This window comes from Pseudophryne corroboree, chromosome 2 (assembly GCF_028390025.1).
Source record: "Pseudophryne corroboree isolate aPseCor3 chromosome 2, aPseCor3.hap2, whole genome shotgun sequence".
NCBI classification, from domain to species: domain Eukaryota; kingdom Metazoa; phylum Chordata; class Amphibia; order Anura; family Myobatrachidae; genus Pseudophryne; species Pseudophryne corroboree.
This window is the reverse complement of record NC_086445.1, coordinates 918,265,693-918,279,522: the sequence shown is the minus strand read 5'-3', so window position 1 is coordinate 918,279,522 and position 13,830 is coordinate 918,265,693. Positions and strand designations below refer to the sequence as shown.

Here is a 13,830-nt window from a genome sequence, read left to right as displayed (position 1 = left end):
CCACCGTGGCACGATCCGCTACTGATGGCGGTACTGTATAGTGCTGTGCGGTGCATAGCGCACCACACAGCATTGTGGGTAGCGGCACATAGACGCTAGATGTCATAATTGACCTCTATTGTTTATGCGGTGCTATGCGAGAGACGTCGTGACGTCTCCCCTTAGATCTGAGGAGCGGCCAGAGACGGAGGGCAGCAGCGGTTGGGAAGCAGGAATGGGGATGGTCAGTATTTATTAATTTATTTATTTTTTGTTGGTAAGCGGCGCAACTAGGGAGCACAGTACTGGGGGCAAAACTCTACAGGGGGCACAGTACTGGGGGCAAAACTACTGGGGGCACAACTCTACAGGGAGCACAGTACTGGGAGCACAACTCTACAGGGGTCACAGTACTGGGGGCAAAACTACAGGGGGCACAGTACTGGGGGCACAGCTACTGTGGGCACAGCTACAGGGGGCACAACTACTGAGGGCACAATACTGGGAGCACAACTACTGAGGGCACACCTACTGGGGGCACAACTACTGAGGGCACAGCTACAGGGGGCATAACTGTGACCACGCCCCTTCCCCATGAAGCCACACCCCTATTTTTGACGCGCGCCTACGGCACCCACTAGCTCTCTTTTACCTGTCGGGTGGGGGAGGGGGGCGCCGGGCGCCAAATGGAAACTTAAGCCTTGGGCGCCACAAGGTCCAAGATCCAGCCCTGACAGCATTCCATGGTACATATAGTGCCTTTGATTTGAATCTCTTTTATAGATCTCTCCTGATTAATATCTTTCAACAATAAGCTTGTGTAAACGTTTTAAAAGCGCTTTGCGGGCAGTGGCAAACGCAGGATTTGCATGGGGGGGTTTCCAGAACTGGGCGGAGCCAATCACGGGGGTGGGGACTGAGGTGACCCAGTATATGCTGGGTCCGTAAAACTAGTGTGTCTGTGTGTGTGTGTGTGTGTGTGTATATATATATATATATATATATATACATATATCTACACATATATATACATATATATATATATACACACATACACACACACACACACATATACACATAGCATATTAAACATGCATATATATATATATATATATATGTACACACACACATACAGTACACATATATATACACATGTATATATATATCATATGTGTGTGTGTGTGTGTGTGTGTGTGTGTGTGTGTGTGTGTGTGTGTGTGTTTATATGTATGTATGTATATACATACATGTGTATATATGTATGCACATGGATATATATGTACTATAATTAAAATAAAGTAAAGTTTTATTGCACTTACAAGTGCCACCAGGAAGACAGCAGGCTGCAGAGGACGCTAGACAGCCATTAATAATACTCATGAAGCTTTAAAAAATAAATTTTTTTTTTTTTTTTTTTTTTAGTGGAGGGGGTTTCTGGGTGCTCGGAAACCCCCCCTGGGTGCGCCACTGGCGGGCCACGGCTATCCTTGTAGGATGCAACAAAGAAAACTGTAGGGGAATTCTAACAGGAATAGCTGATCATTTTGTGGGGTTAATCACAATCACTCTCTTGTGATTGGGTAAGTCCCAGCTATAGCCCCATTAGGAAACGGTGTGCACACTTATGCAACCAGGGTATTGTAGGTTTTGTATTTCACTTATGTTTCCTACAAATGTTCTATTGAATACTGGTGTTGTCAAGGTCATGTTCAGGAAGGGAACACTTCTGACATAATATATATTGATTTCAGGCTTTACATAAAAAAACAAACAAACAAACAAACAAACAAACTAGCAATTACACTCAAGGTGTGTAGACTTTTTATATCCACTTTAACTGTTAACACATGATGAAGTATGCTAGAAATAAATACACTATACAAAATAAAGTGGTGTATTCAGATAGGGTTTATGAGTACCCCGAAAGGGATATGGTCAGGATCCCGACAGTGTAATCCTAATGGACCCCAATAGTAAATACTGGGCTTAGGGTTAGATTTAGATTTAAGCATTAGGGGGAAGGTTAGGGTTATGCTGTGGGAAGAGATAGTAAGTGTTACACTGTGTGTGGGGTGGTTTAGCGTTAGAGTGCGCGGGGGGGGGGGGTTAGGTTTGTGGAGTGGAGATTAGGGTTAGACTGTGGGAGGTGAGGGTTAGGGTTAGACTGCATAAGGGGGGTTTAAGGTTAGACTGTGGGAGGTGAGGGTTAGGGTTAGACTGCATGAGGGGGGGTTTAAGGTTAGACTGCGGGAGGGTCAGGCTAGGGTCAGGCTGCAGGGGGAGGGTTAGGGTTATGCTGCTGGATGGGAGGGTTAAGGGGGGTACTCACGGGAGAGATGTGTGCTGAACGATCTTAACACAGACCGCTCAGCACACATCTCTCACCCCGCTCAGCACAGCGCGATGTGCTGAGCGAGGGGGAAAGCCGACGGGGGGCCGCTCACTTCACACAACGGTGAAGTGAGCGACCCGCTAGATTGAGCCTGCATGCAGCTCAATCTAGCATCGGCGATAGCGATGCGCGGGGCCGCGCATCGCTATCGCTGGAGGGCATACACACGGCAGATCCGTGCTTAAAATCTAAGCAATCTAGCAAGATTGCTTAGATTTTAAGCACGGATCTCTCCGTGTGTACCCCCCTTTAGAGTTAAGCTGCTGGATGGGAGGGTTAGAGTTAAGCTGTGGGATCAGTGGGTTAGACACTAGGGGGAGGGTTAGGGTAAGGCTGGGGGGGGGGGGTTACAGTTAGGCTGTGGGAGGGGAGGATAGGGTTAGACTGTGGGAGGGGAAGGGTTAGGCTGCGGGAGGGGGGAGTTAGGTTATGCTGTATGAGGGGACGGTTAGATTTAGGCTACGGGAGAGTTGAGTTAATGATTCCGCCGGGATTCCGCTGTCGGGATTCTGTCTATTGGGATCCCCACTGTCGGTATTCCGATACCATCCCCCCATAAATTTATGAAGCACATATACGACCCCTACTTTGCTGTGATAGCCCCTTGTACCATAAGAAATAGCCCATCAGGAACAGTGAAGCCCTTCAGTGGTTTTGACTGAACAAGTAATGATAACATCACCATGTATTGATTGGAGACCTTGAGACATACATTACACACACAGTGCTGCTTCACAGAGATCATGAAAGGACACCAACACTCAATAGAAAGAAGACAGTAAAGATAACGACGTAACTTAACACATTAGGGAGAGATGTATCAAGCCTTGCAGAGAGATAAAGTGGAGAGATCAGCCTTTAACTGTCATTTGCCTAGCACAGCCTATGAAGACATAGGTGCTGATAGGTTGCTTTGGGCGACCATTCCACTTTATCTCTTCAAGGCTTGCTACATTTCACCATATATGTCCTAGCTTGTAAAGTTCTCAAAGGGAAGACAATTGATTTATTATACTGTGTTTGTTCAGTGCATATATACAATGTATTCATAGACTATACTAACTAACTAGTGCACTATATTTAACTGGGTGGAGATGATGCTTAGCAGACATAAATCTATTTGTTAGCATCCATCTGCCTATCAATAAGTTTTCCCTGAAACACTCATTTAATGCTTGTTCCAGGTTATAAAAGACAGGAAGCTCTTTTTGCCAGAAGCAAATTATTAGGTGGAAATTATATATAATAGTATTTTTATGCAGCAAATATCCAATGGAGAAAATAGCATGATCCTATAATCCATGTAATTACAAGGGTGGCTACAAATGTGAGACTGACAACACATACAGTACTGCATATGGCTCATCGTATAGCAGAATGACTCGGCAATCTTTAAATAGCTGTACAGAAATCCAATATGGATTGCTCCTGTGCAGGACGTGTCCTCAGCTTATCCACAGCACAGTCTGTTCTCCAGTAAGATGGTAGCTTTGTTAATATAGTGCCTATAATTCTTGCTAATATAAATACTCCCTATGTCAGGATATTTATAATAGAAATATATGTATGTACATATGTATATGTGATAATAAATATATACAGTGTATCTATACAGTGTATACACATACACACGCGCACACATACAAATAAAATATCACACACAGCTTTATATTTTTTGTAAATATATATCCTGGTCAAATAGGAACTGCAAAACTGTCAGACAAGCCTAATTGCATAGGTAATGCACTTTCAGTGACTAAGGCTGGAGTCTACAGCTGAGCTATTATAAACCCCAGGAGATGCTCCTGTGATTTCTCTTTGTTCCTGACATGCACTAATGGGATAACATGGAAAGTAACACCGGGTGAGTGTGGGCAGCGCTTGAGTAAGCCGATGGTACCCAGACCCGCTTCACTTCCGCCCATATTACAGGTTGAGCTGATTGGATGGGTCGGCAAACACGTCACGCCCCTCAGAGTTGCTGCGGGTACTGTGTCTGAAAAAAGCAGAAGAGGATGTTGTCGTCAGGGAGACGGGATCCGACTGTTGCCAAGGGGTGGGGCCGGGAGGTGGTGACGTCACCCTGCGGCTGCTGCTGCCTTTGGTGAGATGCTGGGAATTCAGAGAGACAACAGAAGAGGAAGCAGACAGGTAGAGAGTGGACAGTAGGAGACCCATTAGAAAGACCCCACCATATACAGTACACAGAGACTGGGATTGTGTAGCCAGGGGCTCTAGGACTTTATGTTTTGTTTTTATATTATTCTTTTGCAGCTGTTTGGGTGCAAGCTATTCATTGGAACGGCAGCCCTTTAATAATGTCATTGCATGTTTATGATTAGAAGAGTTTAGCTCATCCTTGTCTTTAAGTTTGTGAATCATCGGTGTTCGGCATAGGCTTTATTTTTTTTTAATTCAGAGATTGCTTTGGATGGTGCATTTGCAGCAGTAAGTTCTGGTACAGTATCTAAACCTATTTCCCTTACCCTCATTTACCTCTTACCCTTGTGTACAGAAATAATGAAAGTTATCACTGCATACAATAAACCCACTTCCCTAACCTTTGTCTGCGGGGATCGATTATCCTTCTGGCTTAATCGTTTGTACAATGTTCAAGTCACTTTGTCACCTTGAGTTCATTTGACTTTCCTGTAGGTGCATTGTTGACACAATAAAAACTGCATATTTGACCATGGTGCATGTCTAGTCATTGCATGTTCTCACCTGACCAGACTATATTTGTTTTGTTTTTTTATGCAGGTTGGATATAGTGCTCAACAACAATCCTGACAAGTCAGAGATGCTATAGGAGGATCCATGGTCCTCACCCTCCTCATCTCAGCCTATAAACTCTGCAGATTAATCAGCATGTTCAGCAGCGAGCGCCTTGTTGTGCCGGGATACGTCAACAATATGTGCTGGTGGCAGACGTCTGGGGGGCCAAGTAGGGTCCAGCCGGTGTCCCCTGGGGTTTCCATTGATGTGCAGATTGCTTTGGATAGGGTCCTGCCCGATCTTCATGTTGCTATCTCTAAGCTGAAACAAGCCATGTGTGCAAAGAGTATCTGTGACACTATCTCAGAGATTTTTCAAATAGTGGAAGAGGCGTGGGTAATGCCAGCGCTGGGAAGAGAGGTCGCCCAGGGCTTGTGTGAAACAATCAGACTTGAGGGTGCTTTGGACCTGCTGTTAACTTTTCTTCAATCAACTGAGAATGAGGTGAAATACGAAGCATGTCAGCTTCTGGAACAGATCCTGGTGTCAGAAAACAGGTAATAGCTGGCAATTACTGTTCAGCTCACATTAGATTAGCTAGTGCATAAGTCCCATTCTAACTCTGGGCCTAATTCAGACCTGATCGTAGCAGAAAATTTGTTAGGAGATGGGCAAAGCCATGTGCAGTGCAGGGGGGGATGTATAATGTGCAGAGAGAGTTAGATTTGGGGGGGTTATATTGTTTCTGTGCAGGGTAAATAGTGGCTGCTTTATTTTTATACTGCAATTTAGATTTCAGTTTAAACACACCACACCCAAATCTAACTCTCTCTGCACATGTTATATCTGCACCCCCAGTGCACACGGAGGGTCATTCCAAGTTGGTCGCACGTAGCAACTTTTTGCTGCTCGTGCGATCAACTAGACGCCGCCTATGGGGGAGTGTATTTTAGCATAGCAAGGATGCGATCGCTTGTGCAGCCCTGCTATGCTAAAAAAAGTTTTGTGTAAAACAAGACTAGCCCTGCAGTTACTTACCCTGTGCGATGGATCCAGTGATGAAGGTCCCAGAATTGACGTCATACATCCGCCCTCCAAACACCTGGACACGCCTGCGTTCGGATCTCCACGCCCGGAAAACGGTGAGTTGACGTCCCGGAACGCCTTCCTCCTGTCAATCTTCTTGTGGTCGCCGCTGCAACCGCTTTCTTCGTACATGGCGTCGCTGCCCGGCGACGGCCGTCGCCGGACAATGCAGCGCCTGCGCAATGCGGCCGCCGCACATGCGCAGTTCCGACCCGTTCGCACCGCTGCAATGAACCACAGCGTGCGAACGGGTCGGGATGACCCCCCTGGTTTTACCCATCTGCTAACAAATTTGCTGCTACGATCAGGTCTGAATTAGGCCCACTGTTACAAGAAGTTATTCAGCTCCATAACTTTTAAAGGAGAGTTATAACAAGATTTAAATCGCTGTGTGGGTCAAAGTGGGTATCACATTTACATCTGGGAGACAACTATACAGTACATTAGTATTTTAAAATGTCATCTATTTTATTATATGATCTTCATTTAGTGCATGTATTATGTTCTGATATAACGGAAGTGATAGCTAAGAGATAACACACCTCAGAGACAGCATATATTTCAAAGGCTCATCAGCGCTGTTTATGGTACAAGTTTGGAGGGTCGCCTCTTTTCAGGTGCAGTAATGAAAGTACTCCTGTAATATAACTCCTGTTATATACTGCATGCAATCTATAAAGAGCAGGAATATGCTGATCCATTTGAAACATGTCACAGTTTCATGGGGGATTGAGGTGATATTTTCAATCCATGAAATGGTTTAATATTTGCAATGGATCAGGATATTGCTGTTTATATATTGCATGCACATGTATATATTATTGCTCACAAACTATGTTTGCAGCTGATGTTAAATATAGCAACGATGTGATGACTAACCATAAAGGATATATATACCCCCCATACGTGACTCAGGTTTATCAAGCCTTGGAGAGTGATAAATTGCACAGTGATATAGGACCAATCAACCAGCTCCTGTCACGTTACAGGCTGTGTTTGAATAATGACAGTTAGGAGCCGATTGGATGATACTTTATCACCGTGAAATTTATCACTTTTCAAGGCTTGATAAATCTGGGTCTATGGGGGTCATTCCGAGTTGATCGTTAGCTGAAAATGTTCGCTGCGATTAAGTAAAAACCGGCACTTCTGCGCATGCGTATGCGGCGCAGTGCGCATGCGCGACGTACTTTCACAACGGCCGATGTATTTTTACACAAGGTCTAGCGAAGCTTTTCAGTTGCACTGCAGACCGCAGAGTGATTGACATGAAGTGGCCGTTTCTGGGTGTCAACTGACCGTTTTCAGGGAGTGTTCGAAAAAACGCAGGCGTGCCAGGAAAAACACAGGCGTGGCTGGGCGAACGCAGGGCGTGTTTGTGACGTCAAATCCGGAACTGAACAGTCTGAAGTGATCGCAAGCGCTGAGCAGGTCTGGAGCTAGTCTAAAACTGCACAATTATTTTTTGTAGCCGCTCTGCGATCCTTTCGTTGCATTTCTGCTAAGCTAAAATACACTCCCAGAGGGCGGCGGCTTAGCGTTTGCACGACTGCTAAAAACTGCTAGCGAGCGATCAACTCGGAATGACCCCCTATATGTTTGATTACTGTACCTGAACTTAAGGGTGAAATATTGTGCGTTACAGGACCCACCTGTCTCATAATAAACATTCTTTGATTAGCCTTTGAAACATATACGTCTCTAATGTGTGCTGTCCCTTTACACAGACTATCATTTTATTGTATACCTGTGGTGGAGCCTCAGAGTATATTCAGAACACTACTGCTTCACTTTGGAAGTGAAAGGAGACAGACAATGCTGTAAAGGATGTGTTACTTTTTCAGCCAATACAGATGTGTTCATATTCAGCTTTGCTCAGATTGCACCAAATAGCCCCAACTTTGCTGCGCCAATCGTCTTTTTCCTTAAATATCAGTGTCGGACTGGGACATGAAGGGCCCACCAGGTGAATGTAGTGCAAGGGGCCCATGCTTAGGGGTGTAGCTATCCACCACAGAGGCTTGGTTAACTATTAGAGATTGTATGACTTGGACATCTTTATAAATAAATATAGTAAATACTGTTAGTGCATGCATGATAATGTAGTAGAATGATAACAGCAGCAGTGCACTGTAGCGAATACACCGGCGGTCTGGGTTTCCGACGGTCAGAATACCGCCGCCGGGATCCCGACTACCAGAATGCTGGCAGCGGGGAGAGTGCAATGAGGCCTCTTGCGGGCTCGGTGGCTGTCTGCGCTCGCCACAGGTTATATTCCCACCCAGAAGTGGGAATAGCTGTGGCAGCGCTGTCGGCATTCTAGCGGTTGGGATCCCGACGTTGGTATTCTGACTGCCGGGATCCCGACCCCCGGAATCTTGACTACGTCCCAATACACCATAGTCCTGTGCAGTATGTCACTTACATACAGGGCCGGAACTAGGTGTGTGCCGATGGGGCCTTGCCCACAGCGCTACTGCACTGAAAGCGCACGATCGGCAGCATCCCCCCCACCCCCCCACGCACGTCCGTTTTTGCCAGGCAGTCACTCACTACTACTTGAAGTCCTGACGCCGCCGCTTGTGTCCCGCCTCCAAAAGGAGTGGGACCGCTGTTGTAGGCACCATCTGGCAGCACATCTTCCCCCTGTACCACTGCCGCCGTATCCAAGTCCCACTGTGTCTGCAAGGGACTGGGCGGTGTGCCGCAGCCGCCATCCCCTTACTCCGTGGCTGAGTCCCGCTGGCGGCTGTCTCCCGCTCCCGCTGGTAAGGGCTGCGGAGCGTAGCCGCTCCCGCCCCCCCACTCCGTCCCTGAGCCCTGCTTGTGCCGGCTGTCTTCTGCTAAGTACTCCATAGCGTGGCTGCAGCTACCGGAACCGAGGAGCGTTCTGTGGATGCTGGATCGTGGCCTCCCCCCAGGCAAGTAGACACACGCGCACACACACACACACACACACACACACACACACACACACACACACACACACACACACACACACAACCCTCTCTACCTCTGCCTGCTTAATGTGTAAAAAGGAGGACTCTGTTACTGTAATGTGTAAAAAAGGGGGACTATGTTATTGTAATGTGTACAAAAGGGGGACTCTGCTACTGTAATGTGTAAAAAAGGGGGTCTCTGTTACTGTAATGTGTAAAAAAGGGGGACTCTGCTATTGTAATGTGTAAAAAAGGGGGTCTCTGTTACTGTAATGTGTAAAAAAGGGGGACTCTGCTATTGTAATGTGTAAAAAGGGGACACTGTCTGCCGTAATGTGTAAAAAGGGGACGCTGTCTGCCGTAATGTATAAAATGGGGACGCTGTCTGCCGTAATGTGTAAAAATGGAGACGCTGTCTGCCGTTGTGTAAAAAGGGGACGCTGTCTGTCATGATGTGTAAAAAAGGGGGCACTGTCTGCCGTAATGTGTAAAAAGGGGACGCTGTCTGCCGTAATGTGTAAAAAGGGGACGCTGTCTGCTGTAATGTGCAAAAAGGGGACGCTGTCTGCCGTAATGTGTAAAAAGGGGGACTCTGTCTGCCACAATGTGTAAAAAGGGGATGCTGTCTGCCGTAATGTGTAAAAAGGGGACATTGTCTGCCGTAATGTGTAAAAAGGGGACGCTGTCTGCCGTAATGTGTAAAAAGGGAGACACTGTCTGCCGTAATGTGTAAAAGGGGCTCTACCTGGTGTAGTGGCGCTACTGTGCGGAGTAATTTGAATAATGGAGACTACTGTACACCATAGTATGAATTGGTATTATTTTGTGGCCACACCCCTTCCCTATGAGGCATGTCCCTAATTTTTTTGCATGCGCCTATGGCGCGCACTGCCCATATTTTACATAAAGGGTGGAGGGGGCGCCAGTGCCGTTTCTTGCACACAGCGCTAAAATGCCTAGTTACATCACTGCTTATATATAATGTATAATTCAAGTGCACAGTCTAAAACCTGATCACTAGAGGAGAGGGTGGGCACCCCTATGGGCCAGTCCAACCCTGTGCACCATTAATGTGACAAAAGTACAATTCAAGGGTGCACAGACTATTGGGGCTAACAGTTCGGTGTGCAACTAAGTTGCAAATCTGCATGCAAAAGGCAAAAGACAGAATTCCAATACAAGTGGCTGCACCATGTCTCCCGCCACATGTCGTTATGCTTAATCTGCGACTTTATACACACTTCATACTAATTCCTGAGCAGCAAATTTACTAATCTAGCGTCCCTTGTTAACTCTGAGTGACTTTATCTGGGGCTATGATGCACAATTTTGCAAAAAGTACACATCAATTCAGGTGGCTGGGTGTCTAAATCATGCCATGCGTCTTGTGCTATATGGCTCAAAAATCCTAGGTTAATGACAACACATCTGTACATTAAATAGTGTATATTCCTTTTGAGGTATGATGGTCATGTTCTAAATAATCTGTGTAGATGTGTTGATGTTGCGGAGTTATACATGCAGTTGCTAGATGTGGGGGGATATCATATTCTAATAATAAATGACGCAACAATGTAACCACGTAATTTCGCAAAACTCCACCCCCCGAGTGGAATGCTATGGGTGGGAGGAGTGGTAGAGGTAATAGCAGCCGTCCGATGTCGTGGCGGGCGTCCCGTGCTACCACAAGGCTCGTCCGCCACTAGAATGCACATAATGCATTTTTGAAAAGCAAGACTGTCAAATTGTCAGTCACTCATTCTCTGCTGTGTGTCTCTCTTCTACAGTGGCAGCCTGCTGCAGAGGAGTAGAAGAGAGTACTGTTCTTTCTAAACACTCAATTTTTTTATATTATAACTAGTGATGTGCACCGGAAATTTTTCGGGTTTTGTGTTTTGGTTTTGGATTCGGACGCATTTTGGCAAAACCTCCCTGAAATTTTTTTGTCGGATTCGGGTGTGTTTTGGATTCGGGTGTTTTTTTACAAAAAAACCTTAAAAACAGCTTAAATCATAGAATTTGGGGGTCATTTTGATCCCATAGTATTATTAACCTCAATAACCATAAATTACACTCATTTCCAGTCTATTCTGAACACCTCACACCTCACAATATTATTTTTAGTCCTAAAATTTGCACCGAGGTCGCTGGATGACTAAGCTAAGCGACCCAAGTGGCCGACACAAACACCTGGCCCATCTAGGAGTGGCACTGCAGTGTCAGACAGGATGGCACTTCAAAAAATAGTCCCCAAACAGCACATGATGCAAAGAAAAAAAGAGGTGCAATGAGGTAGCTGTGTGACTAAGCTAAGCGACCCAAGTGGCCGACACAAACACCTGGCCCATCTAGGAGTGGCACTGCAGTGTCAGACAGGATGGCACTTCAAAAAATAGTCCCCAAACAGCACATGATGCAAAGAAAAAAAAGAGGTGCACCAAGGTCGCTGGATGGCTAAGCTAAGCGACCCAAGTGGCCGACACAAACACCTGGCCCATCTAGGAGTGGCACTGCAGTGTCAGACAGGATGGCACTTCAAAAAAATAGTCCCCAAACAGCACATGATGCAAAGAAAAAAAGAGTCGCAATGAGGTAGCTGTGTGACTAAGCTAAGCGACCCAAGTGGCCGACACAAACACCTGGCCCATCTAGGAGTGGCACTGCAGTGTCAGACAGGATGGCACTTCAAAAAATAGTCCCCAAACAGCACATGATGCAAAGAAAAAAAAGAGGTGCACCAAGGTCGCTGGATGGCTAAGCTAAGCGACCCATGTGGCCGACACAAACACCTGGCTCATCTAGGAGTGGCACTGCAGTGTCAGGCAGGATGGCACTTCAAAAAAATAGTCCCCAAACAGCACATGATGCAAAGAAAAAAAGAGGCGCAATGAGGTAGCTGTGTGACTAAGCTAAGCGACCCAAGTGGCCGACACAAACACCTGGCCCATCTAGGAGTGGCACTGCAGTGTCAGACAGGATGGCACTTCAAAAATAGTCCCCAAACAGCACATGATGCAAAGAAAAAAAAGAGGTGCACCAAGGTCGCTGGATGGCTAAGCTAAGCGACCCAAGTGGCCGACACAAACACCTGGCCCATCTAGGAGTGGCACTGCAGTGTCAGGCAGGATGGCACTTCAAAAAAATAGTCCCCAAACAGCACATGATGCAAAGAAAAAAAGAGGCGCAATGAGGTAGCTGTGTGACTAAGCTAAGCGACCCAAGTACCCGACACAAACACCTGGCCCATCTAGGAGTGGCACTGCAGTGTCAGACAGGATGGCACTTCAAAAAAATAGTCCCCAAACAGCACATGATGCAAAGAAAAAAAAAAGAGGTGCACCAAGGTCGCTGGATGGCTAAGCTAAGCGACCCAAGTGGCCGACACAAACACCTGGCCCATCTAGGAGTGGCACTGCAGTGTCAGACAGGATGGCACTTCAAAAAAATAGTCCCCAAACAGCACATGATGCAAAGAAAAAAAAGAGGTGCACCAAGGTCGCTGGATGGCTAAGCTAAGCGACCCAAGTGGCCGACACAAACACCTGGCCCATCTAGGAGTGGCACTGCAGTGTCAGACAGGATGGCACTTCAAAAAATAGTCCCCAAACAGCACATGATGCAAAGAAAAAAAAGAGGTGCACCAAGGTCGCTGGATGGCTAAGCTAAGCGACCCAAGTGGCCGACACAAACACCTGGCCCATCTAGGAGTGGCACTGCAGTGTCAGGCAGGATGGCACTTCAAAAAAATAGTCCCCAAACAGCACATGATGCAAAGAAAAAAAGAGGCGCAATGAGGTAGCTGTGTGACTAAGCTAAGCGACACAAGCGGCCGACACAAACACCTGGCCCATCTAGGAGTGGCACTGCAGTGTCAGACAGGATGGCACTTCAAAAAAATAGTCCCCAAACCACATGATGCAAAGAAAAAAAAGAGGTGCACCAAGGTCGCTGGATGGCTAAGCGACCCAAGTGGCCGACACAAACACCTGGCCCATCTAGGAGTGGCACTGCAGTGTCAGACAGGATGGCACTTCAAAAAATAGTCCCCAAACAGCACATGATGCAAAGAAAAAAAAAGAGGTGCACCAAGGTCGCTGGATGGCTAAGCTAAGCGACCCAAGTGGCCGACACAAACACCTGGCCCATCTAGGAGTGGCACTGCAGTGTCAGACAGGATGGCACTTCAAAAAATAGTCCCCAAACAGCACATGATGCAAAGAAAAAAAAGAGGTACACCAAGGTCGCTAAATGGCTAAGCTAAGCGACCCAAGTGGCCGACACAAACACCTTGCCCATCTAGGAGTGGCACTGCAGTGTCAGACAGGATGGCAGATTTAAAAAATAGTCCCCAAACAGCACATGATGCAAAGAAAAAAAGAGGTGCCTGACTTAAACAAACCAACTCACCATCAGAATCCTCCTTGTCAATTTCCTCCCCAGCGCAAGCAACACCCATATCCTCATCCTGGTGTACTTCAACAGTGACATCTTCATTTTGACTATCAGGAACTGGACTGCGGGTGCTCCTTCCAGCACTTGCAGGGGGCGTGCAAATGGTGGAAGGCGCAACCTCTTCCCGTCCAGTGTTGGGAAGGTCAGGCATCGCAACCGACACAATTGGACTCTCCTTGGGGATTTGTGATTTAGAAGAACGCACAGTTCTTTGCTGTGCTTTTGCCATCTTAACTCTTTTAAGTTTTCTAGCAGGAGGATGAGTGC

General features: G+C 46.6%; 1 protein-coding gene across 1 annotated transcript in view; it reads left to right on the top strand.

The window, feature by feature from the left end:
• Nucleotides 1-4,381: 4,381 nt before the first annotated feature.
• SARM1 (sterile alpha and TIR motif containing 1) overlaps nt 4,382-13,830 on the top strand; it is a 73,922-nt gene continuing 64,473 nt past the window's right edge. Inside the window, exons 1-2 of the mRNA XM_063956137.1 lie at nt 4,382-4,522; nt 5,132-5,643. Of these exons, the coding sequence (XP_063812207.1) occupies nt 5,189-5,643 (455 nt within the window). The 5' untranslated portion in view covers nt 4,382-4,522; nt 5,132-5,188. The remainder of the gene's footprint in view (nt 4,523-5,131; nt 5,644-13,830) is intronic.